Source organism: Stylophora pistillata, chromosome 2 (assembly GCF_964205215.1).
Source record: "Stylophora pistillata chromosome 2, jaStyPist1.2, whole genome shotgun sequence".
Classification (NCBI taxonomy): Eukaryota; Metazoa; Cnidaria; class Anthozoa; order Scleractinia; family Pocilloporidae; genus Stylophora; species Stylophora pistillata.
Genome location: NC_142520.1, coordinates 24,870,576 through 24,896,630, shown reverse-complemented (window position 1 = coordinate 24,896,630; position 26,055 = coordinate 24,870,576). Strand labels below are relative to the sequence as shown.

Here is a 26,055-nt window from a genome sequence, read left to right as displayed (position 1 = left end):
CAAGGATTCTGAATGGCTTATTTTAAGCGTGCTCTGTCAGAGTATAGAGCATGCTGACGACACTGTTGTTCGCCTTGAAAATAAAGTTTGTTTGGAAATTACAAAGTAATGTGTGGGGAATTTAAAGGATTCTTTATTATAAAACAAGTAGAGAAGCCTTGACTGTGTTCTGTTCTGTAGTAAAGCACTTAGGAAGCGGCTAGAGCACTCAAGAAGTGGGGAGAAACACTTGACTACGTCTCGTGTTTCGCCCTACATTTCGTTCGTGCTCTGGCCGCTTCCTGCGTGCTTTACTACAGACCAGAGCACAGTCAAGGCTTCTCTATTTGTTAATTGAAGCATAGTTAACTATGATTAAAGATGGCATAAACATGCCGAAACATGTCTCTCAAAAAAGTTGTTTATTTCTTACAATATGCTCTCCCTTAGCACGGATGGACCAAACGGTAGCCCCAAAACTAGGACTTTCTGTCTTGATAAACAATTCATGAATCGTGAGTTTCGTTTCTCTTGTATCGGACCCAGGAGATTTAGTATTGTTTCAAAAGTGTTCTTGTTTATCCTTGGTGCTCCCATGAAATAGGCCATTTTACAGTTGTGTACTTAGTTGCCAAGCACAAAGAGTTCAGTTTTAATGCGCTATATAAGAACTTATTATTAAATTAAAGCCTTTGATTCAGAGTGAGGCTGAAGGTGACCTTGTTGTGATAGAGACCTGTATCTACTTAGCATGATAACAAAGTGATTTACATTTGAAAGGCAGCAAGGTTTGTATCACAACAAGGTCAACCTTAGCCTCACTCCCATTCAAAGGCTTGGCAACCAAGCACACAACTGTAAAATGGACTATTGTCGGGTGGTCACGGGGAGAATGAAACCAAGATTGGGGTGGGTGAGGAATAGTAGACGTGTGCGGCCCAACACGGCGGATTCTACAGAAATGTCGTTGTTTTCTTATCATTATAAAAGCGATTTTCAGTATTTTCCTGTATTCATCTACCCTAATACGGGATGAAAAGGCAAACATTTGCTGCAGCTGTTAAATGTTGATAATTTTAATTATCAAAACGGCAAAAGTGACAACAAAAGGCCAGATTGGGTCGCACTACAATTATGCAAATCACTTATCAGATTTCAGCTCTCCCACGTATCAAGTGTCAAACGTGTAATAAATATGAATCCCTAAAAATTATTCTCAGATTTTTCGCACTTCCTTTCGCGGTTAACTTGCGCGAGATTGTCGCACAAGTTACTTTTGTACGACTTTATTGACTGCTTTGCGTCATGGCCCTAAGCTTCTGCGCGGAAACAAAGGAATTTTACGGTTGTAAACTTAATTGTCTTTTTACTTGGGTTTTTCGCTCGGAATTGGGGTACAGAATATAGCCCTCGCACGATTTCATCTGAGACTTGTTTAAAACCTTGGTTACGGCTTAAAAAATTTCTCATTAATGTAATTGGTTCTGTTGTCCTTTCTACTATTTTTTTTATTCCAAACTTCACAATAATCAATTTTCCAAACCTAGGGATACTTATTAGATTTAGCGTACCAGGTTTTTCTCTTCAAAAGGGTTTTGTAACCGCGACGGCAGAAAATAAAAGTTTTTCTGTGACAGAAATGAAGTCTTTCGTGCTTTCCGTTATGATACTGGTTCCAAGGTTTCATTCTTAAGTCCATACGTGCTTCTCCTCTTCTTACAAGATAACTGCAAGCGTACTCAACCATCACTGGATCATCAAGTTGTTCTCAAGTTGCCAAAAGCCAGCGGATTCAGTTCCTCGAAAAAAAAAATAACTTTAGTACTTGTCGTTTTACCATCCCTGTGGCCAATTTCCAACGGGTCCAATTTACTACCTAGGGTCCAACGTGGTGCATGTCAAGGGTGTCCCTGATAGATTAAAACAAACTCGCACGACGCCAAGAGGGTTCTCATCCAACCAAATTCTCACCTTTCTTCTTTGTTTCTTCTTTCATCTTTGGTAACCAAACATGGAGGAACTTCATTCTGTTCTTCAAACCAACGGCCACGAGAAAACTCTCCACGGAGGCTCCTAAGCAGACGGGCCGTTCCCCGAGGTCTAGCATGCTCAGAAGTTTCCCTGATCTGACATTCAACAATCGATAAAAGGTATCCTGAACGCAGCATGCCAGTAGACATTTATCGTCAACAAACTTAGAGTGAGCAATGTCGGAGCGGTCTTTCAAAAAGGTGTTTGTTGTTTTGCCAGTGTCTACGTCAAGAATGTGTAGGCCAAAACCCCCATCAAGAAAGTTCCACGCAGCAACAATGTCGTCTCTTGGTGAAAATACGAAATGCGGGCGTGATAACTGGTCCCGACAGACCGTGCTTCTCCTCCACACAATGGAGCCGTTGTTCCAAAAAGTGACGGTGACCAACTAGTCTTCCCAAAATGTATGTTAAAGAGGGATGGTCTCGAAGGTACAAACTAAACATTGACCCTGGCTGTTAAACGAGACTGTATAACTATATCCATCTCCGGGACCCAGGATTGTAAAAGATGAAGCAAATTATCCTGTGGAAACATTAAGTAAGTTCAAAACCGTTGGTTCTAAACCAACCTCACAATGGCGATCGTTGTTTTCTGAGTAGGAAATGTCCGTTTTCTTTTCAAAATGAAAATACGGAAATGGTATGGAAGATTCTGAGTTATTGTCTAGTTCTAAAATACCAACGGAAGATCGAAATGAGTGGTTTAACGTTAAAATATTTTGTTTCCTTCAACAGGCTACAAATTCTTGTGAGATGGGAACAAGCTCTTCATTGCCCGTCAGTGTGGGAAGAAAACAAGTAAACTCAGACGACTCAAAATTCCACTGCTCTGGCTTCCTTTTTTCGAGGCTTATTATGATGCCGTCTTTCAAAGGGATGAGAGAAACCATTTGCGAGAATATCTTTTTGGTTAGAATTTCTAAACTTGTCATTCTGAACACAGTTACTTGGGTAAGGTGGGGTTTCTAATAAGGTAAAATGATCGAATAAACGGTATCACCTGCAACTGGCATTTCGACTTTCATGACACTCCCATCTCGATTACACAGATCAAGGTCACTAAGGTCATCGTAGTCCAAACGAGGAAAAGCCGCATCATCTAGTACCTTAGTTTTAACTGTCGCCAGATAGTTATAACTTGGGCTGCCAATCAAAACTATGTCATCGATAAGCCTAAACTACATTCCTGTCAGAAGGAACGAAAAAAACCTTAAGCAAACCTCGTACCCAGCAAGAAGTCAGTTTCTGCTCCAGATAGTCATCTTCCCTCGTTAAATGCGATTCTGTAGGCCACAACACGAGTGTTCCCGATTTACATGCAATCTCATTACTTTCTGATGAAGTAGACTGATCAACTATACCAGTTAAAGTCAAAAGGTAAAATCGTGGTCTTCTCGTGAAAATTAAGTCCCAAGATATTTCGTAGGTCGCCGAGTTCAAAGAAAGGAGACCGCAGGCAAGGGTGGTACTATCAGACGTAAAATGCACCAATCCACACACATCGAAATCATTGAATGGCTTGATCAAATCCAAGCGACGGCGATTTTCAGCATCAATAACATAAATAGAGCTAGTGCTACAAGGTACGTCATAGCTAGAGATGGCAGTCAGCCTTCCATCAGGGGAAATAGTGTTAAGATGCAATGGGTTCTGTCCACTCAATACGGTTTAGTTCGTCACCATTCTGCATACTCCATACTGAAATTTGCTTTGGCTCCTCTGGGCAAAATGTAATCATAAATGTCTTGTCTCCAGAGAAAACACAAAGTGAGAATGTACATTTGGTATTGGGGAAGAGATCAATCTTGTCTCCTCTAAGATCGTATACATTTGTCAGGGTGCCAGGTAATATCCACGAGCCATTTGGATGAAAAACAACAGAGTTGAAGAAAGATAAACATCTTCCGACCTGACGATAGCCACAATCAAAGACCTACCTAAGTAAAAATCTTTTGATCTCAGAGCGACGAATCCGCAGTAGATTACCCGTTTCCAGGCACCACATGTAAATTGCTCCGTCTCGACAGTCCTAAACCATGTAGTCCTTTTCAGGTGACACGTCAAAACATGCTAATGTGTCGGAACACTGAGATCTGGTTTGATCTGCATCATTTCTTTCTTCTTCTTCTTCTTCTTCCTCGAACAACAATTTCATGTGTGAAATTGTTCTCTCACTTTCAAGAATCTCTTCTGCTTTTGAGGTCAGCTCTTTTAGACATCCTCCATTAACAATACATTGGAAGAAAAGATGAGGGTGGTCTTTCAGAATGTACAGGACTTTCTTGAGCACTTTCCACAGAGCATCTAGAAGGAAACAGCTTCTTTCGCCGAGCACAGTTCTTTGGAATTGTTTCCTAACAGCTAAAAGATCAGTTGTGGGAGTCATCGTATTGACGCGAAATTTGGCATAAATGATCCCAAGATCAATAACGTAACTATTAAGAAACTCTTCCAATTTGCACGACGCTGACATCTCACTCAATTCCTTTGAGTCAATCTATGCTGGATACAATGTTGCAGTGCGTACTCCTCCATTTTGTTAAATTCAAGATTAAAAAGCCCTTTTTGCTTGAGACCCTCCAGCTCAGTTGAACAAAGTCGGAGAAGGATCGCGTGACCTACCCTCTCATCCACAGTGAAATCATGTTGACCTTAGCCTGATGTACTGGTCAACCAGTCCTTTATCGACTTGCGAAGGAAGTGAAGGCGACCATCCCGGACTGGGAGTAGGTTGGATACGCATACAATTACCTTGACAACTCGTCACCGAACAACCAAAGAAATGTCTCGGGGGCCTAAGATTCTTTAAGCAAATTTAATCGGTAGGGGTTCTCTGGAAGCACTTAATGCAGACACAAATCGCAAGACTTCCTCCTCTTCTATCTTTAGCTCTTTACAAAGTTCACTCTCTAACCGCTTAAAATTGGAGAGCTAAACAGATGCAATGCCTAATGGTAAAATACTTTCCAGCTGATTTAGAGTTAAAACAGAAGCGTTCTCATTCATAAAATCCACAAGGAAATAAGCATAGAGAAAGACGCCTTCAGATTTATCAGCCAGTTTCTTTAAAAGAGCCTCCTTATGCTCCTCCTCAATTTGAAACCCTAGACTCATTTCAAAGAAATGCTTAATGTCTCTTGAGTTCTCTTCTTGGTTTTCTTCAATCTGGATGGGCTGCAGATGTTTCAGGCTGTCTGAAATGTTTATCTCAGGTTAGGTCGAGTTGTAACAAAAACGTTCCTTAGAACCGTTGTTCCGCCATCAATAAGAAGTCTGCTTTGGCACCGTTTGTCTTCTCTACAGAGCTTGCCATTGGTGAGGGTGAAGAAGTCGCCATTTCTGGTGCAGATGTTATTTCCAATCCTAAATTGATTGGAAACCCAAGTTACAACAAGTTATATCTCCAGTAAAATACATAGACCTGCTGTTTTTGTTTTAATGATTTTTTATCGTGGGGGAATGATTTCATTGTCAATTTGGGAAAATTGTGATTTTTTTAGACTGCTGGTATCTAAATGTTCTAAATTACAGCTATACAATAAACACTATCTCAACTGGAGGTGGTTGCCTTATATAATTTGAGGAGAGTGATAGATTTTTACATCCTGGTAAACTCGGATGAAAATAGACAAAATATTTCAAAAGATACTTGATTAGTGAACATAAAAATGCTTTATTCTTTTGTAAGATAGAAAACAACTAGTTACATTTACAGAGCTAAAGCAATTATCTGTGAGCTAAAGCAATAGCCCATTTCCGAATTAACCTTGACTTCTTTTTCAAAACGAGGCCTGGTGCTCAACCACTCTTGTGAAAATGAGTTTAATTTGCATGTGAATGAAAACTTATTATCATATGAAAGGATGAGCACCAGGACTCGTTTTGAAAATGAGGCCATGGGTAATTCGGAAATGGGCTATTCTCAAATGGTCATAGCTTGATTTCATCACTTTCTCCCTGAATCGTGTTGTAGATCAACAATTATCCAAACCTCATTTATGGTAAGAAAGTGTAAAAAAAATAAATTTAGGAAAAGTGTGTACCTGTGTCATGTGACCAGGACCAAATCTGCAAGGCATTTAGTGACTAGGCTTGGTTGTTCACATGGCGGATAATAACAAAGGATGGACAAATCGTTATCCAGCTGATCAATGTTAACATATACTGCATAATTTATCCAGTGGACAATCTCCCATCAATCGGGGTCAGGAGTATTCCCACTCCGCACTTCCCATGGCAGTTAAGCTTAACGATAACTGTGATCTCTCAGTATTGCTTACATCTTTGGTTTGGAACGGTCTTTTGTAGCAAATTCTGATAAAATCCTCGGAACCATGCTAAAACTCGATCACCATGCGAAAAACACTAACACTTATCATTCGAAAGTATTAAGCTGATCGCTCTTCAAGTCTACAGATAGGAGAGAAGCTGTATTAAAACAAAAACTTCATTGCTGTCTCGCATGAGAAACGCGGCTTGTGATGCATGGACATGTAAATGTGAAGCGATGTTTACCATATGATTGAACAACACTTCTACTACCCAGGCGCCAAAAACCTCGCGATTTTAACTCGTAGTGAACACAAAAAGAAAAAAAAGTAAAAAACCAATAGGCGAGAATTAACCAAAAAGACTTATTCTGAAGTCAATGTCTTTGGGGCAATTAAAATTGCCAAATCGAAGGCAAAAATATCATTTGCGAAAATATCGATCTCTCAGAAACAATGACAACCAGTCCTACCTTCACGATACTCTTCGAGTGCACTAAACTGGTTCAACTATTTCTCATCACTTCTGGCCAGTTTCTGGTTCTCACCCAACCTGCGAATGGGTACAGCAGTTCAAATCCGTCTTGAACTGCAATGTTGGGGGCGTGTGAAGCGGTTTTCATTGATTAGCATAATTTTTTCCAGCTGAATTGAACAGTAATGATTGACAGGTTCGTTTCACGCTAAGGGACCAAAGCCTGAAGCAACTTTAGATTATCTTTTCATCTGGAACCAACATTCCGTTTTGATAAAAACATGTTATGCATTACGATAAATGCTAATGGTAAGAAAGTCAAATAGTTCATTTGAAGGGTGACTCCAAAGAGATTTACTTCAGAAATAAATTAGTGATTATACCTTAATGCCAGTACAAGGTTTCAAGTTTTACGGTATTCATCGAATTGAAACAGGAACTTCAACAAGATACAAAGTCTAATTTGTATTATATCCCTCATAAACATACCTATAAAAAGCTTGATAACCTCCTGGCATATCAATACAGTTTATTTTGCCGGGAGGTTGGAAATATTTGTCCTCGATATGTAGGCAATGTTGCCGAATCAGTGAATCCAGAATAATATTCAGAGCAACCAACTGACATCAGTATTTCAGCAACGTTCGGAGAAAGCTTCAAAATATGCGCCCCCTACAGGTATTTTTTTTTACCTACATGTATTCATTTAAATGAAACGCATTCTTCACAACGTATTGTTTTAGGAAATTGAAAGTGAACGACTGTGAACAGTTTCTAGAAAGATCGCTTGATCGATTTACGACTGCTTTCCTGGGAGCTTCTATCCATCTGAGAGAGTTCTAGCTCACACTGAATGCATCGTCGATTTTCAAAGATTTACACAGGTATTACTTTTACTTCCTCAACCCCGCTTTCGAATAATCTCGCAAAGCAACTGACCAGTTAAAGGTGTGGGCCTCGTGTTAAATAAGTAATGTTTCATGAACGCTACAAAGTGATCGATTATGCTGGAAATGAAACTGCCCATCCGGCACAGAAACCAGGAATATTTGCGCCCACAAAATACCTTGATAGGAATTCTGATATTACCTTTGTTCGCCGATAGCCTTTTTTCAGTTTGTCTCAGTCGGCTTCTCTTCAATCATGAGCTCTTCGTTCAGTACGATCGGTTTGAAATATCGAAAACCAGATATGCCGTGCACTTTGTTTGCATTAACTAAGCACAGACAGGAGTATTACATGAATGACTGACTTAAGCTTAGTTTTACGCCACTGCACACAAGAGAGAAACGAATGGTCAGTCTTCTGTTGTTGACCACAAGACTACTAAATAAAAGTGTCTCTTTTTCTTAGTATGTTATCATATTTAGCCAGAGAGGTGGGGTGGAGGGGGGGAAGATTGGGGTAAAGAGAAGCTTGAAACATGCACACCAAAGAGTAAAGAAAGGTCAATGCTCTGTGGTTTTCCGCGATACCATGTAAGTGTTAACTCGGTAAACAATCTTACTTCGAGGTAAATGAATAGTTAGCGTTCAGAAAAAAGAACACGTCATTTTTACAAATTCACAAGTTTATTTGCCCTAAAGCTATTTGCTTAGCACGACATTATTGAAGCAAAATGAAGACCCCTGATGCATGCATTTTCACTCCTGTGTCGCTTCAGATGTTCGACTTCTTCAACTCAAACAGTGGAATTGAAATCATTGGCACTAATAGGTAAGGGTTTGCATTTTACAACGAACAAGTCTTCGGATTCTTTCAGCGCAAAATGAACTTGAAAATCCTCAAAGTGAAGAGAAAAAAAGAGCGAGCCGAGCGAAAGTATCAAGTGTCCAATGACAGATTTCTAAGCTGATGACGGCGTCGGAGGAGCAAAGTCCACAGGCGCCAGCGATACTTTTACGTATTTTTACGGTTTGACCGCGTCACCGCTTATTATCGGAAGTTAAACTCCTCCACAAGCTTAAAACAAAAGAACTCTTAACTCCATGGTTGAGGTGACCACAGCAGTTACATAGTTTTACGTTTTGCTTTTTTGTTGCGCCAAATCAGATTGAAAATGCGGGAGCATTTGACAGTTTGGTTTCGCAGACTGCTCCTGGTTTAGAACATGCGCACACGTTTGACCGCGCTGTTCCCTCTAGTCTTATACTAGGCGCACAAGTTGCTGCATCTAAGCTTAGTGAATCATCGAAATCATCCATATGATCGGATTGATCGACATGTAGTCAATATTGTTCTGTGAATTGGTTTTCAAGATGGTTTCAATGTAACGTGACGATTTTCGAGAGCAACAAAAATTCATTGATGTTCTTCCGTTCACTTCCACTTGGTTTTGGTCAATGAACCTGCAAGTGATAAACAGACATGTTAACTTCAACTCTTCTAAAAAACATAACTTAACAAAAATCCGGTCTTAACTCATCCTTTTTCTTCCCATTGTGTATTGTAAAAAAAAAAAATTGTCACAAGTTCACGCCCAATTATGGACTGCGTAACGAATTATAAAAGTTATTGATGAAATTTGTTCTTAGTTCGTTTGGTTTTGGTTTGGTTGTTTCATTTACCGACCACGTCCCTGTCTCTTCAACAACTCACAAATAACGGCTCACAGTAACTCAACACACTGTTCTCTTGCAAAATAAAATGAAATCAGCTTTATATTTAATATGAAATTTCTTACGGAATTTAGTTATTTGTCACCATATCATTTGGATCGTATGGTTTGGTTCATATATTAATATTCCTTGATGAGCCTCAATGATCTCCACTTATTTATTGACGAACAATATCTGGATTAAAACAGTACATTCTTTTGCATAGCTTTAAAACTAAAACTGCAGCAGTGATTTTAGGCGGTGTAAATTTGCCGAAAATTAGAATTCACACAAGTTATGCAAACTGTTACTGGTTTACTATGAAAAAGACAAATCCATCGCTTCAACTCAGCTAAAAAAAGCTACTGAATAAAACGGTGTGAATAAGAACTTTAGGAGCTTAAATGATCGACTTTTTTGATTAATTATGATTTGTACCATCAGTATCAATTTCAATGAAAATACTAACAAAGACTAAAAACGAATGCCTATTGCTTGGTTAGTTTTATACCTTTACTTTCTGATTCTTTTCTTCTTGGCAGCTTAACATGGATGAATTTCAATCTACCCGACGACAAACCAACAGCTACAAGATCGTTACGTGTGCAGGCACCCAGACTGAATGGTCTCTCCTCGATGTCCAGCAAGCAGAGCAGGTCACCAGTTCTTAGGTGAAACAATCGACAGAAGTTGTCGCTAGTGCAGCAAAGCAAAGACTCATCGTTGCAAGTAAATTGGCAGTCAACAATGTCATCGCGCCTTTTAAGCAGATGGTGCTTCGTTTCGCCACATCTGGCATCAAGGATATGTAAACCACAGCCTCCATAGAGAGAATCCCAAGTCACAACAAACTCTTCTTTGGGCGAAATCAAAAACTGGGGTGAAAAAGAATCTCCACCATATATTCTACTCTTTCTTTCCCACAACTTTGTGATGGAGTTGTTCTTTCTCCACCAAACTGTCAACTCTTCACAATCAATGTCAAGAAGGTCATCGTCTATCTCCGTACAACTACAAACGAGAAATTCACCCCGAATATTGCAGTAAACAAATTTAATACTTTCGTCAGAATAAACCTTTGTTTTCCAAGAAGAGATAACCTCCTCACTGGTAACGTTGAAGATGTCTACTTCAAGCACCCTATGGGTGATTAAGCTTAAATGCATCATATGCTGTTGCATGCGTAGAAGATCAAACGGGTTTGGTGAAATTGCATCATCTGATACATCTGTTGAATCGTGCACAACCGAAGGTGTTTCAGTGTCCACCGATGAATTTGAATTCGAAGCCACCACTTCCGGCAGATCTGTTCCTTCGAATGATGGAATTTGACTTGTATATTCCTCTGTCGTTAGATGACGGCTATACCTTTGACAAGCTATGAGTGCAGGTGATATACGGGAAAGCCTTTCATAGCCACTCAATTTGGGAAGAGGTCGAATAAGTCTGGTCAATTCAAAATTCCAAAGCTCTGGTATCCCATTTCCCAAACAAAGTACAACGCCTTCCTTCAGAGAGAGAAGAAACAGAGACGGAACAGCGAAAGACTTCTTCGGCATTAAAGTTTCTCGGGTCGACAGTCTTAAAACGGTCACTTCAGAAGAACTGTTATCCGAACAAATAGAATACAGAGTGTCTCCCTCAAGAGAAAGCACCACCTCCTTGACTGCTGAGCTTTTAGCAGAACAATCTCGATGACTCACGTCCACCAACGCAACGTAGTTGTACAATGGGCCGCTGGCCAATATTGTGTTGTCTGACAGCCTCGCGTAAAATCCTACTCGTAAATCTGGAAAAACACGGCTTACGTTCTCCACCAGACAAGTCTCTCCATCTTCTTGTAGGTAAAAATCTTGCAAATCTAAATTGCTTGAACCAATGGGCCATAAAAGAAACTTGCCCTCTGGAACTAACGGCCATGAGACACCCGCTGAAGAAGAGAATAGGCCTTCCTTTCCAAATGAACACATCATGAAGTCACTGTTTTCATAATTCCACACGAATCTGTGCTGGGATCCAAAGTCTTCAATCTGGGTACCTAGATAACCACAAACCAACGTGTACTCAACATCGAAGGAGAGGTGCATTAGTCCACATGGCACAAATTTGGTCTGCCACAAACATATTCCTCGCATGGAGTCCAAATCAATGACGTACACAGACCCAGTACAATCTGTAACTGCAACGAGTGATCCATCTTGAGAAAGAGCAAAAGATACAATAATTTCTTTCAAAGGTATGCCGTATAATTCGGCGCCATTTTCTAAGCTCCACAAAGAGAGTTTCTTTGGATCATCACCACAGTCGGTTAAAAATGTTCTCCTGTCTCCTGAAAACGCACAATTTGAAAAAACGCAATCGCTTTTCGGAAAAAGCTCATAGGATTCTCCATTGAGAGTGTACACATTTCGCAGGCATCCTGGTAAAACATACTTTCCACTTCCATCAAAAACTACCGAACGATAAAAAGTCACACAACATCGCACTCTACGAAATGCTCCTTCATCGTATGCTAGAGTACCCCAACGCGATGTGCCCTCAAATTTTTTCGCAATTAGGGAAGGTCGCTTCCATTCTTCACTCCCTGTCTGAAGAGACCAGAGATGAATTGTTCCGTCTCGGCATTCACACACCATATAATCCAGTTCAGGTGAAACATCAAAGCATGCTACGGTATCTGAACAGCAAAATCGACCTAGAACTACTCCTTGTTCTTCTTCTTTGTCTAAGTATTTCATGTACGAGGCATGAGGAAGCTTGTTTTCAAGGATCTGCGCTGCTCTAACAGATAGCTCAGGGGGGCCTTCGTTGACCAAGCTTTGAAACAAAGCCTCTGGGTGGTCTCTCAAAAGATGGGAGTGTTTTCGTAGGGCTTTTGACATATATAGTATTGAAGAACAACTTCCCTCTTGAAGTGAGGTAACGTTGATGTTCCGTTGAACACTTTTTAGATCATCTGAAGGAACCATGCTGTTTACACAAAGTCTACAAAAAATGAGTTCTAAGTCTAAGACATAGGATTTTACCAGGTGATCTATGTCGGTTGTTGAACTATTACCCAGTCCATCCAGCTCAGTCATGTGCTGGACACCATGTTGCAATGCGTATTGTTCAGCGTCGTTGAACTGGGAATCGAGAAGCTTCTTCCCTTTGATTTTGTCAAGCTCAGCGTTGCAAAGGTCGAAGAGGATCTCATGGCCCTCTTTCTCGTCCACGATGAATTTATGTCGACCATACAACGACGTATTTGTTAACCAATCTTTTACTGACTTGTGGATATAGTGAAGTCGATCGTGGTAGATTGGTAAAAGAGCAGAGATACAGGCGATTATCTTATTTACTTTTCGCCGGGAAATGGAACAGTTCCCATTAGGCTCTAGTATTCTGGAGGCAAACGCCAATGGGAGGGGCTCTCTGGAAGCGGTTAGAGCGCAAAGGAAACGTAACACTTGGTCCTCTTGAATCTTCAACTCTTTGCAAAGTTCCTTTTCTAACCGTGTAAAATGATCAAGATAAACGGATGAAATACCCAACGGCAATCTGCTCTCCACCTCCTCGAGAGTAAGTGGCGGGGCATTCTCTTCGAGTACAGCACTGAGAAAATACGCAAATAGGAAAATACCTTCAGTCCTTTGAACCAGTTTGTCCAAGATAGCATTCTTATGTTCTTGCTCAAGTTGCTTTCCCAGACGTAGTTCAAAGAAACGCTTAATGTCGTTTAAGTTCTCTTCCTGTTTTTGATTAAGCTGGATGGGCTGCAGATGCTTCAGGCTCTCCGTAATGTTTATTTCAGGTCGCGCTGTCACGAGAAATCGAATCCATTTTGGGAGCTTACAAAACTGCTTGCCAATGACATCGAGGAGCTCGTTCCGTCCTTGATATTCACTTTCGTCCAAGCCATCTATCACCATTAAGATGTTTCTTCCTGGATCTTGAATAGCATGAAGAGGTTCCTTCAAAAGCACAGCAAACAGCTCTTCGACACCCATGCTGTTAAGTGGTACCCCCAGATTGCGTGATAATTTTTCGACGAGAGCTGCCTTGTACTCGGGTAAGGTGTGAGTCAAATGAGAGGCTAAGGATTGAAGCATTAGCTGCGGATTCCGATAGCGTACGTTGTTGTGCTGACAGAAGTGGCTTCCTGACAGTCGACCGGCTTCTTGCATTCTCTGACACACAACAGCCGAGATAACTGACTTTCCCATGCCAGCATTGCCACTTATGACCATTACCCGATTTTCGCAACTTTTGTCGTCGAGCCATCCATCGATTTTTTGGAAGATCCATTCACGGGTTCCTTCCTGGAATCTTTGTACATGATATTCAATGTCTCCTCGGAAGTCGACGTCCGCCAGGCTTTTCAGGGCCTCAACTTCCCTATTCTCTTCTTTTCTCTTCTTTTCGCTCTCAGCCACCTGTTTAAATCCTTCGATACCCGCTAGCATTTCTTCAACAGCTTCAAGAGTTTTTACCTGACACTGGGAAAATTCCTCCAATTTAGACTTGGTATCCTCCAGTGTTTTCTGGTCTTCCTTTTGGTTCTGACGTAGATCTACAACGTCTTTATGCATCTGTATCTGGAAATTACGTATATCCCTCAGCTGTGACTTTGTATCCTCCTCACTCTCAGACCACGCACGCAACAAGTCAATATAGTCTTCCTCTCCGATATGTTCCGCTTTTAATTTATCTATTTCTCCTTGGTCTAACCCAAGATCAACAAGGACTGTACTAATTTCCTGCCACAGAGACGAGAACACTGACATTTCAACACCAGTGGTGGACACATGGCCATACAACTCATTGCGGAAAAACTTCACACGGGCAAGGTTGGCCTCAAGAGAGGTGTCGCTAACAGGTGGCTTCGAGTGCCATCCCGAGGAAGGAGGGGTTAGACCACAAATGTTGGTCAAAAGGAGAAACAGAAGAGTGATATCAAACTCTTTGGAGTCAGGTGGATCTCCGCCAGGTGGGAAAAGTTGATCCCACTGGACTGAACGCAACACCTTTTTCCTTAGAAGAGCATCCAGCGTCAAATAGTTAGCGTTAAGACCAGAAGCTAGTTTGGCAGGGGGGTGAAAGCTATCGAAACAGTTCCTCAAAACCGCTGTACCACCATCAATAAGAAGTCTTCTGAGCTTGGCTCCATTTGTCTTTTCTTCAGAACTGGCAAGTGATGAGGGTGAAGAAGCTGCCATACTCGGTGCGCTGGGGTATGGCTTCTCTGGCGAACCTTAATCGTCAGAACTAGACATGACTTTCAAAATGTTCACTATGTTCTTGAAAAATTGTGTGAGAGTTTCTCAATCGGATATCCGTGGCCAATGGAAGTTCTAAAATAGTCTCTACCTGTTAAAAGCAATAATAACATACTTCACCAACTCATACACCTATTTCATATATGGCGGACCCAGTTGATATTCTTTTACATTCCAGTCGATTAGCTTTTATGGCTAACGTTTAAAATCTTGGCCATTTTACGGCTAGCGGTAAATAACATTCCATTGTTGTCAGCAGTAATTTTTTTACGGTTAAATTTTGTTACGGTTGTCAGTTAAAAGTTGTCAATGTTTACGCCAACCGGCTACATTTTGCGGCCCTTTTATGGCAAGCGGTTAACCCCATTGAGACTCTCATACACGTCTGCGCACTGCATGCTTTTTGAAATGTTGAGACCGGAAGTAAACTTCAGAGCCCTTGAAAACTAGAGCGGAAATAAACAGTGATGAGCTTTGAAATCCCATTGGTCCATTGATACATAGCTAGATCTTCCTAAAGGGATAAATATGTTTAAGTTGCGCAGTGGGTGAAATAATTTAGGATTTGTATAAGAAGAAATGGTCGCATTCATAACCTAAAAACCTGAACTAGTTTAAAAAAAAAAAGACAAAACAAACGTACCCTGCTTGAGTATCGTTCCTTTGCGCCTTGTGAGTTTTCTAGACTAAGTTAGCGCGCTTTACCTTGGCTTTAGTTCATCTCCTTTTCTCTCTACAGAGGATGATAACGTGCAAAATCAAATAATTATTTCAATGTTATGCACTGCATGTAAACAAGATAAGGTTTGTCACACACACTATACAGCGTTAAGCTAGCGTTAAGGCTTAACGAGATTTTTACAAACAAAGCTTCAATAGATAAGCTTTTCATCACTCTTTGTCTATTACACTGGAATGTCTCGGTCTCAGTCAAATTAGTTCATTCAAATGAGTTAGTCGATTATGTGCCCTAGACCCTTGTGAATTTCTGTGACATTAATATTTGTCAGCAAAATTTAAAGAATCGAATTACATTGGCTTAGAAGGATAATTTCGTTCCCTCCGTCTTTGATGGTGCGAGGAATGTATCCTTCACTAATTTCTCCTGTGATCAACAACAGTCCACAAAGAAGAAATTTTTCTTGTCTATATTTACTCAAACCAATAAACCGAATCGCAGCTTTGATAAATTGAAAAATAATATTTGCTTGGCGCAAACAACAGCTATTTGAAAACAGACGCATTCAATTACTTCAATCTTTGAATTTTTGTCATGCAATTTAATCTTGGTATGTAATGAGTTTACCGCTAGATTCGACAAATTAACTTCACAGCTTCGTGGGTTTGCAAGACGGATTGATATGCATGCAGTTTGTTTTTCTCATCCTTCTTCAGAGAGAGTGACATTGCAAGGTCCATGTTAATAAATAGACCCGAAGAAAGAGATTACCAACTCAACCAGAACGAATTTTAAATACGTCATAAAGCAAGATCACGTAGAACTCAAGCCATCCCATTTCATTCCAAAGAAATCTATCTGGAATGGTTTCCCGTTTCTATTAGCGTTGTGTTTAACGAAATGCACTTCTAATGTGATATGTTCAACTAATTCCCCTAGCTCTGAAGCGATTCGCCCAATAACCTCAACAGCAAAACAAATCTGCTCCTACGTACATTTGATACTGCTGTGGAAGTTATCGATCATAGAAAAACTTGGAAAGTTCCACACACGAGAAAGCTACAAAGTTGCGACAACTCCAAAGTAAATTCCGTTTCCTAGTTTCTAACTTTCACCACCAACCTGCTCTTTCTGCCGATCATTACGGAATCTCGTAGGCTCGTCGTGGGTTCGCTCGTTCACCCTTCTGACTACACACCCTTGCACCGAAACTTTGATCCAGTCTCTTCGCCATATTTCTCTTGCTGTCAATATTTGGCCTGGGAGGGGGTGAGAGGGGGCAGTAACTGATTCATGGATTTTTCTGTTGCGCCTAAATTACCTTGTGGTTCTTATCTGATTAAAACGCTTGATTTTGAAAACTTATTCTGATCTATTAGATGCCCCCTATGAAATGTCGCAAAAATTGACTTCCACTACAGAACTGCGGATCCCTCTCGCCTCCCCGCTGGCTCAGTCCCTCGCGTGCAGATTGGCAAACGCCTGGCGAAGATTGTGTTTTTGTCTTTGCAACACGATGCCAGTCGATAACAGAAGAATTGCAGGACCTGAAGTCACCCAGCGAGTCGTATTTACTGAAGAAAAAGCATTACATAAACCTCTGGTACGAAAGGAACAGAATCCTCTTTTTTTCAGCTTTCACTTTGTTCGTTCGTTGAGTGATTTTGTTTTTAACCTCAGATCGTTGGTGATGGTTTACGAAGAGATGGCCGGAAGACAGACGAACTTCGACCGATCTGTAAGTTGCCGTAATAAGTCGTAGCAAAAGATGAACGAGAATGCTTCATAGAAAACAATTTAAGGCACTCATCAGCAGTCAAGGCATTAGATACTGAAAACTTAAAACAGAGGTTTCGTCCCCTAAAAGGTCGCTGCGAGTAAACAGTTGGCGACCGTTGGTTTATAATAATTATTATTGTTAAAAACTAGATCATTGGATAATGCAATTCAAGACTTTTTATTGGCTTAGCCACTATGGTATATCAGCCAATATACCATAATCTACAAATATGGCAAGCGTACGTGTCAGCTTAAAATTAAAAGGGAGCTAAAGATTTAATAAAATTTAATGTATTTTAACGTTTTTAATAAAACAATTATTCCACTCGAGCTTGTTGGATATGAGATGATTATAGCCAACTCGGCGCTATGCGCCTCGTTGGCTATCTATCATCTCATATCCAACGCACGCGCGTGGAATAATTGTTAAGTATAATTTCAGAGCTGAGCAAAGAGTTTCCAGCGATCTGATTGGTCAAGCGGTTCCTTATATAACGCTATATAAACCACTCTACGCGATTTATATAAAATGTTAAAATAAAATGTTAATAAATGTTACTAAAATGTTATGATTTTAGAAATTTCTCTGTTGTTCAGCTCTGAAATTATACTAAAACAATTATTTGCCTCAGGTTAGGTGAATATTGTTGAATAATCCCCTCGACTTCGTCTTGGGGATTATTTGACAATATTCACCTCGCCTTTGGCGAATAATTGTGAATTATAATAATTGTACTAAAATAATTCATATATGTTAAGTTCTTATGAAAAAGAAGTTAGTAATTGTGATTGACAAATGGTAAACACCACAGCGTACACTATTGAGTTATGGATGCACGCGGGAGGTTGCTAAGCACAAAAGAAGCGTAAGAGTCGCTCGAGGCGAAAGCCGAGAGCGACTCTAGCTTCTTGAGTGCTTAGCAAACCTCCCAAGTGCATCCATAACTCAGTAGTGTACGCTGTGGTGTTTACCATTTGTTTTATAACATTACATTGATACATTGTAGCTAAAGAGTTCCCTTTTATTTAACAAATCTTACGCGACCAGAAAAAACAAGCGCGCGCGGAAAAATAGTCTTTGCATTTGCTCACGTCAGCAGCGTACACCCATGGGCAAATGGGGGACGCTAAATTGACCAATCAGAGCGCGCGCTTTACTTTGGTTATGTTATAATTGAAATTATCCAATTATGATGACTAATAATTATAACTTATACTGTTGCATATATAAGAATGTGGTATGCATTCAAATAATGTAACACTGATGGACTTGTATTGTGTAACATGTCAACTGAGTCACTATATAAATAATTGTCCTGTGGTACTCATGCATGCAGTTTTTGAGATTTAGTTGGAGTTAAGGAGTTTGGAGTTAGGTTATGTGTTGTTTTGTTTAATTAAGTTCGAACTTAGAGAAAACTGTAGGGTTAATTCAGCGTGTATAACCAAAATATTGCCCCCCTTACACAATCCAATGTTCCTCATCAAAGTGTTGTGTACATGATATTGCTTAGCAAATATCATTGTAAAGAGGGGATTGGGAAGACACATTATGTTGGATCATGTGGTGAACTATTATCTCATGTGGTTATAAGTCATGTCTTATTTTTTTTTGCAACTGCGTGGTTGTAATGAAATATAATTATCTATTTTATAGTCACTCTTAACTAGTAAAGGGTTTAATTAAATGTGTGAGGAACTGCTATTCAGTTTTACTGTATTAATGTTAAGTTCCTGTTTTATTACCATTTCTAGTTTTGCGTTCAGGGGTAGTCAGTCAAGCGAGAGGCTCAGCGTACATTGAAATGCAGAACACCAAAGTTACATGTGCTGTGTATCCTTATGTGATTGTGTACTATATGAACTTGTACTTGTGGAAAATTAATCCTTAGAATTTCAAATCAGTTCAAAGCCAAGGGGTGAACATCCCTCCTCAGAATTTTGTCGTTTTGAAAAAAAAAAATGTGGATCTCTTGTTTAAAAGATTATTGTTTCTCTGTGGCTTTGTGTTTCTAATTCAATTCAAACATTGAAAACCAATGTCAAGGTTTGACAGTCAGGTTAATGTGTTCAAAATGGTTTTCTATTCATCAGTGTCATTATTATAGTGCAAGATTTATCTAGAAACAGTTTCATCATTTGATTGCTGATTAAGCTTTGTGTTTAAATGTAGCCAATAGTTGGTGTGTTCAAGCAGACACATGGTAGCCAAGGGCCTCTTTCAATTGGTTCTCTGTTTATTGCTAATTTTCTAACAGTGCAAAATTTATAGAAACATTTTCACTGATAAGTACTGGACAGTCAAAGAAAGGAATGTCAAGTATAATGATTTTCATTTTCATTTTTTTTTATCATGTCAGGGTAAAATAAGAAATAGCAAATGATTTTTGCCTTTTAACTCAGTATTAGATATGGACCAAGAGAGTCACAAAGACAGCAAGAGTTTAGCAAAAAGGTAATTTGGTATAATTTTTTCTGTCACTCTACATAAATTTAATGGTAACAGTTGGTATGCAGAATATTTGAGAAAAGTTGCCATTAAAAGATAGTATTTTAGGAGATGTTTATCATTAATGTTGTGTTAGTTTGGTTTTTGGTGAATTTTTTAAATGTGATATTTGTTGACTTTGAAATTCATAAGTGTAATTTTAGTATAAGCAGATAATTATGATAACTTCTGCATGATTGAAAGGTAATGGAGTGAAAACTGGATTGAGGAACTTTTGAAAAGTTATGAATGAAAACAATGGACATAATATTTTCAACCAAATACATTGTACATTGAATGTATTATATCATTTAAATATGTAAAATGCACTGTGGAATGTTTTGCTTATTCTTTTTTAATGTCTCAGAAATAACCTCTAAATTTTATTTTTAATAGGGAAAGCTGACTTGTGAGTTTAAGTTTGCACCATTTTCATGCTGGCAAAGGCGACAACATGTACAGGTGATTATGACTTAGTTATTATGAGGGAAAATAATTTCAGGAACTAAAGAATAATTTGATGCTATAATTTAAGATATACTTGGAAACTTTTGATGTGAAAGACATGATATTGGTACCTGTAGTGTATTGTACCAGAAGTGTGAAAAGGTTGTGTTTGTAGGCATCCCGTGATGCCTAGCGAAAGTTGCTGTTGTGGTACTAGTTGGCTGCCATGTGGATAGTGTGTGGATTACAGTACTGAAATCAAAGAACATCGAAGGTTTTTATTGCTGTATATCCAAATATCACAGTACCCACGTGCAGCACTTAATCATGGAGTGAGCTGCAACATTTCTAATACTTTATTTAAAGGTTCAACGATTTTAATGCTCTGTAACAGTTGTTTTTTGCAATGACAAAAAGGTTGCACCGTGGTTGCCTCTTCTTTCTTTTTAGTTGTCTAAAAGTGTTTTCTTTTTCTCTTTTTTCCCCTCAAAAACATGACCACGAAGATGACCTTTGTTGAATTTCAGAATCTTCTGATCTACGGAGTCTCAAAAACAACAAATTTTTTGCAATGACAAAAAGGTTGCACCATGGTTGCCTCTTCTTTCTCTTTAGTTGTCTAAAAGTGTTTTCTTTTTCTCTTTTTTCCCCTCAAAAACATGACCACGAAAATGACCTTTGTTGAATTTCAGAATCTTCTGATCTACGGAGTCTCTAACATTCAATTACATTTTGTAAACCAATCACTGAAAATAGCTGTTTAAGACAATTTTGTTTCATTTCTGTCGTTTAGGATTCAGAAGAGAAGGAGCTATCCACATTTGTTGTCCGAGCTCTTCAGCCAGCAGTTTGCTTGGTATGTTTCAATCCTATGAATCAACAGTTACAAACAAAGTCACTCAATCTTGAACACAAAAGTATTTGGCCTCCTTACTTTTCTTATTATTTTTTTAGTCTGTTGACTTATGTTTTTTCATTTTACTTAACATGAAATGAATAATTATTAAAATTAAATGTAACATGGATGGGTTTCATGAGAAAAAAGATTATAAACTTAAGCTTACACTTTTGTTCAAGGATAAAGAGTTAATAATTATTTAATTTTTGATCACTTACCTGTGCCGGTCTTTAATTTTTTAATTTGGTTTGAATTGGAATTAAATGACATCAAATTGGTTTCTTCTTCTTTTCAAAATTTACAGGAGAAATTCCCTAAAGCTCAAGTTGACATCTACATCACTGTCTTAGAAAATGATGGAAATGGTAAGTCAGTGGGGCATTTGACAATTGCATTTTAGTTGTATAAGAGTGCAGGAATCTGTTGTTAGTAGTGTAAATGCCAAAGTCATCCTGAATGGTCAAAATTATTTCAAATTATGCTTATGCTGTGATGCACAATATTGTAATTTCCTTTACACAGAGATCATAATTTATTCTGTGCAGCTCTAGCTGTATTATGAACAAATAAAGGAAAATTCATGGCAAAAACATTTGTGGCTATAATTAATTTTTTGACCTACCTGTAAACTTGTTTTTCATACAAACCATAGCACTTGTATGTATGAAATATGTATTATACTCAGCTTAAGTTTAGATAATGATTATTCACACTTTTTTTCATGGCATTATCCTCATAAATCCCACCTGATAATTTCTCCCAACTCACACAGACTGAATTATTTACTAAGTCTACTAATGTTCATGCTGCTTGATGTGGTTAACTGTTAAGTGCAATCTAAAACTGTCATCTTTCAAATAAAAAAATGTTGAGTCGAAATTTTCATCAAGTTTTAGCAGTCATGTGAAATATTTTCAGTTCGTCAATGGTTGATAGTCTCCAGCACATTGAGAAATCCATAAGTATGATCTCATACAATAGAGGTCAAGTATGATGCAGTTCAAAATATATGAAATTCATATATTTCATTGTATCTAATAGAGGTCAAGTACTAAAGTTGAGAAATGAATGTTAACAAGGAAAATATAATTATGTCAACATGAAGGCTCTAACATTAGGTACAATATCTTGGTATAAGGATATCCACATAACCAAAAATATGAAACTACATGGCATATGCTAACCTGAGGATTTTTCATATATTTGTTTAATTTAAATTTTTAACCAATTTTGTTGTTTTCTGTATAATACAGCTCTTTCTGCAGGAATAATTTGTGCATCACTGGCATTGGGAGAGGCTGGAATAGAAATGTACGACCTTGTCTCTTCCTGTTCTTTGGTAAGGAAACTAACTCAGCACAGAAATTTTGGTGTTAGATCTTTTGAATTGTAACATGGAAGTGATCAAAATTGATTTTTCCTTTCAAGATTCATTATTTTTTTTTTATACCTTTTCAAGTGGAAAGGTGATTAGTGGTGAGAATAAACATCAACCTGCAGAGAGGTTTTTTACAATTAGTTACAAAATTCTTAAAGCTTAGATGACAAGGAATGCAAAGTAATGAATGTAGAGAATTTGTATTATGGTCTTGGAAGTGAAATGGTTCGCTGATTGTTTCGTGATTTCTTCAGGTGCAGAAAGGTGACACATCACTGGTGGATCCCACATTTCAAGAGGTAAAGACTGAATGAACAAAAATAATGGTCTAATGGATTATATGTAATGGGTATGGACAATAGTTGTTCAAGGCGATGCTCTTTTTTATTTGATTCCAGTCTGTCTAGATCTGTCAGGAGTGAAAAAACCAGGAAGGTGTGGTTCAGGTTGCACAAAGATCTCACTAGAAAACTCTCTTGACATGACCAGCCCTGAAATATTTCACTCTGCCACTTTTATTGCATTGTTTACTATTTCACCCTGATTTAGCTCAGGAACAGGCTTCTTTGATTTAACACTTTCAAGCTTTCAATACTCTTTTTAATGGCCTTTCCTAAAATTATGCCACTGTACAATTTTCAAACAAAATGATGCTTTACATTTTACTCCTCTTTTTCCTTTGAAATAATTATCATAATAACAGTATTATTTTGAGTTGAAAATAAACGTTAGATAATACAAGTTTTATTTCCATGTCTCAAATATAATGACTCTTTTGTTAGACTTCATCATCAGGTATTAATGGGAGGGTTACTGTGGCATTTCTTCCCACCATGAATGTTGTATCTGGTTTGTCACAAGATGGTGAATTGACCCAGGATCAGTCCATCAAGGTAATTCATTGTGTTAAATAAGATCTTTTGCTCTAATACCAATAATAAAAAATTCACTGGTACTGTAATTTCCAGCTGTATACCCACACAACAGATTTAACACACACTGGCCAATTAGAAACAATAGTTGAAAAAACGTTACTGAATCACCTGCAGCAGTGGATAGGATGTATCTCAAAAACAAAGGAAAATCATGAAACAAAGTTCTGGAGATAAAAAATTTGGAGCCAAATTCTTGTTATTTTGTCCTCTAGTGGCACTACTGAAGAGCAATTTCTTACTGTTAAACTCGTAGACGGTGGAGTGTTTTGATATGGGGGGGAGGGTGGAGGGGTTTGATCATATACTGGCACTCGGTTTTTTAGTTGTTTTTTGCTTAGTACTTGCTTGCCTTCTGTTAAAGAGTTTCATCTTGTCTCTGTGTATGACTTCAGATAACTAGTGCTCAAGTAAATAGCTTTTAACATCTATTTGCCAAAAATTAGTCCCACAACATGTTATTTCACCTAGCTAGTGCGATCCTGATGTAATGATTTGTGAAAAAAGTGCAATTAAATAGATACCAAATCAATTATTTGCCATCTGATTCTGGTAGTTTCTACTCTCCCCTCCCCTGGCAAAAACAACAACAGTACTGTAAATATTGAAATTAAAGAACACAGAATGATGCATAATCAACATTCAACCAAGTTCCTAATTTAGTATTATATTAAAAATATTCGTAATTGTCATCTATCACTTTTTTTTCTTTAGGCCATAAAGTGTGGCATGGAAGGTTGTGCAAGAATTTTTCCAGTTCTTCAAGAAGCCCTTGTTGACACTATAAAGCGAACTGCAAATTCCTACTGTAAAAGCTAATTTGAAAGTGTATGGGAGTATCTATGACAAGCTGAAAATCCTATCACGAGGGAATAGTAGTGAACTTTAACATGAAGGACCTTTGCGCAAAGATGAAACATGTCTACTGTTGTCAGAGATCTACTCCTTAAGTTTGCTTTGAGAAGGAAACAGCACTTACATCTTTGATACAAACAATCCTCTTTTCCAGTACTTTTATCAACAAGCTTGAAGTTGGTCACATGATTTTTTTTTTTAAGTCACAAGAAATGTTGTGTAACATACTAATGAATGCATGGTTACTGAGTAAAGCACTCTTAAAACATTCAGATCCGATGGCATCCCATTATAAGACAAACACAATTTCCATAAGTGAAAGAAATAACTGTACAGTAACAAGACTGCATTTAGAATGCAGGCTCAGTATATGTGTGTCATGCAATAAGTTGCATAACTGCCAACAGGTTGCAAAGTTCTGATGGGTGCAAAGTAATTTACAGAAATTATTCCTCCATTAGTTTTTCCTATGTTGCAAGTGTGCGAAAAATCAGCCTTGTTTCTTAGGGTAAACAGTTGCTTTTTCTTTTGTTGTTTCATGTATAGTCCAACAAAAGTCTTGCTCTAGGAGACAGTAGATTTGCCATTTATTGAACAAAGGTATTCATTGCAACACAAAGAGAACAATATTAAATGCAGTGTGCATAACATATCATAATAGATAAATTTGAACTTGATTGATAATCAATAAATAAATTAATAAAAGTGGATCACAAAACTTTTTTACTTCTGATTTTTCTAGGGATGGGTAAAGCGAGTTCTTCTATTCTGGGAGTAGCCTGAGCTGCTTTAGCTCCCTGGGAGACTTTCCATGCATTAGCATCATATTCTTCATTGTGCTGACTGGGACTCTTTGGCCTTGCAAGTTGCTGAAATCTGAGAGATGGGAGAGCCTTCTGGGCTGTCTGTGACACTTCCCAAATCACAGGACACCCTTCTTTGCAATTGCGGTGTGGCATCTTAGGATTTGAAAGCACAAGAACTCTTTCTGATGCTGTTGCATTCTTGGCAGCTTCTTTCAAATCAGATACCCACTCACTCCAATCCCAATCACTATTTGATTTGATTTTTAAGGGACCATATATTTTGGCCTGTGCTAGGAATTCGATACGTTGAGAAGGTTGGGCCTTCATTGCTGCTTCACTGGCAACTCTGCACGTGTTGGCAAGGTTGGTAATCGAGAGGTTTTGCGTCTGACAGGGTTTCCAGCCGTTGTGACGCTGTAGCTTTCATTGCCTCCTCACTGACAGGCCAGATTGCACTTTTTCTGTTGAGTATAAAAAAAGTCATCATTGAAGCGCAGACTTGTTAGAGTGACTGGTGCTAATCGATTTCAGCCAGTTCCTGATTGGAGGGAATTTTTTCATCTCGCGCTCGCTTTTCAGCATGGATGGACCCAATGGTGCAGTCCCAAAACACGGAATTTCTGTGGTGCTAAACAATTCCTAATTCGTGAGTTTCGTTTCTCTAATCTCGGGCCAAGAAGATTGACTATTACAAAGTATTCTTGTTTTCCCTTCGTACTCCCGTGGAGTTGTCACGTCGTCATAGTGAATGTTAAGCCAAGATTCGGCTGGGCGAGGAATAGTGCTCGCGTGGTGGCCCAACACGGCGGATTCTACTGAAATGTCGTCTTCTTAGAAAAGCAATGTTAAGGATTTCCCTGTATTCATTTACCCATCTCTTAGATAGGGTGAAAAATTTGATAATTTTTAGAGCCAAAACGGCAAGGGTGAAGCTAAAGGTCTGACCAGTTGCTCGAAGGCCGATTAGCACAAACCCAGGATTAAATTTAATCCAGGTTTCTATATTTCTCTGTTCAAAAGCCGTTTCGGGACAATTTTCCCAATTATTTTTAGAGCACTCAATCATCAAATTGTAGTCAAATGGAATTAAACTGAACTTTCTTTTAAAGCTTTTAGATCTAGATCAAATTTCACACTAACCCTGGGTTATCTTAACCCACCTTTGAACAACCCGGCCCTGATT

General features: G+C 38.7%; 2 protein-coding genes and 2 pseudogenes across 5 annotated transcripts; 1 reads left to right on the top strand and 3 right to left on the bottom strand.

Annotated features, from left to right (window-relative positions):
- Window positions 1-1,039: 1,039 nt before the first annotated feature.
- LOC111333720 (uncharacterized) lies at window positions 1,040-5,225 on the bottom strand (annotated as a pseudogene). Its single transcript, XR_015996800.1, has 3 exons — window positions 2,744-5,225; window positions 1,951-2,398; window positions 1,040-1,778 (listed from the first exon to the last, which is right to left on the bottom strand). The product of XR_015996800.1 is annotated as an uncharacterized LOC111333720 (transcript).
- Window positions 5,226-8,307: 3,082 nt separating this feature from the next.
- On the bottom strand, window positions 8,308-16,517 carry LOC111333713 (uncharacterized). Of its 3 annotated transcripts, XM_088751424.1 has the most exons (4): window positions 16,412-16,517; window positions 15,254-15,343; window positions 9,864-14,701; window positions 8,308-9,103 (listed from the first exon to the last, which is right to left on the bottom strand). In XM_088751424.1, exons 3-4 carry the CDS (start codon window positions 14,548-14,550, stop codon window positions 9,075-9,077), a joined length of 4,716 nt encoding a protein of 1,571 aa, XP_088607550.1. In that variant the 5' UTR covers window positions 14,551-14,701; window positions 15,254-15,343; window positions 16,412-16,517; the 3' UTR covers window positions 8,308-9,074. The 3 variants fall into 3 exon arrangements, with proteins under 3 accessions (XP_088607550.1, XP_088607551.1, XP_088607552.1); XM_088751425.1 differs by having other exon boundaries at window positions 9,864-15,343; XM_088751426.1 differs by lacking the exon at window positions 16,412-16,517 and having other exon boundaries at window positions 15,254-15,733.
- A 223-nt stretch (window positions 16,518-16,740) lies between these two features.
- On the top strand, window positions 16,741-24,776 carry LOC148738004 (exosome complex component MTR3-like). The gene is made up of 11 exons (XM_088751430.1): window positions 16,741-16,892; window positions 16,970-17,027; window positions 18,824-18,902; window positions 19,478-19,523; window positions 19,953-20,018; window positions 20,797-20,859; window positions 21,206-21,266; window positions 22,155-22,240; window positions 22,534-22,578; window positions 23,062-23,172; window positions 23,926-24,776. Exons 1-11 carry the CDS (start codon window positions 16,806-16,808, stop codon window positions 24,028-24,030), a joined length of 807 nt encoding a protein of 268 aa, XP_088607556.1. The 5' UTR covers window positions 16,741-16,805; the 3' UTR covers window positions 24,031-24,776.
- On the bottom strand, window positions 24,777-25,356 carry LOC148738003 (uncharacterized; annotated as a pseudogene).
- Window positions 25,357-26,055: the final 699 nt, after the last annotated feature.

Excerpts from the sequence above, each read along its gene's own strand:
- LOC111333713 (XM_088751425.1), bottom strand. The coding sequence starts at position 14,550 with ATGGCAGCTTCTTCACCCTCATCACTTGCCAGTTCTGAAGAAAAGACA. Across the intron at positions 9,104-9,863 it reads AAAAGAATCAGAAAGTAAAG|GTTCATTGACCAAAACCAAG; the intron begins GTATAAAACTAA and ends TATCACTTGCAG.
- LOC148738004 (XM_088751430.1), top strand. The coding sequence starts at position 16,806 with ATGCCAGTCGATAACAGAAGAATTGCAGGACCTGAAGTCACCCAGCGA. Across the intron at positions 18,903-19,477 it reads ACCAAAGTTACATGTGCTGT|ATATGGACCAAGAGAGTCAC; the intron begins GTATCCTTATGT and ends ACTCAGTATTAG. Across the intron at positions 21,267-22,154 it reads CTTAGAAAATGATGGAAATG|CTCTTTCTGCAGGAATAATT; the intron begins GTAAGTCAGTGG and ends TGTATAATACAG.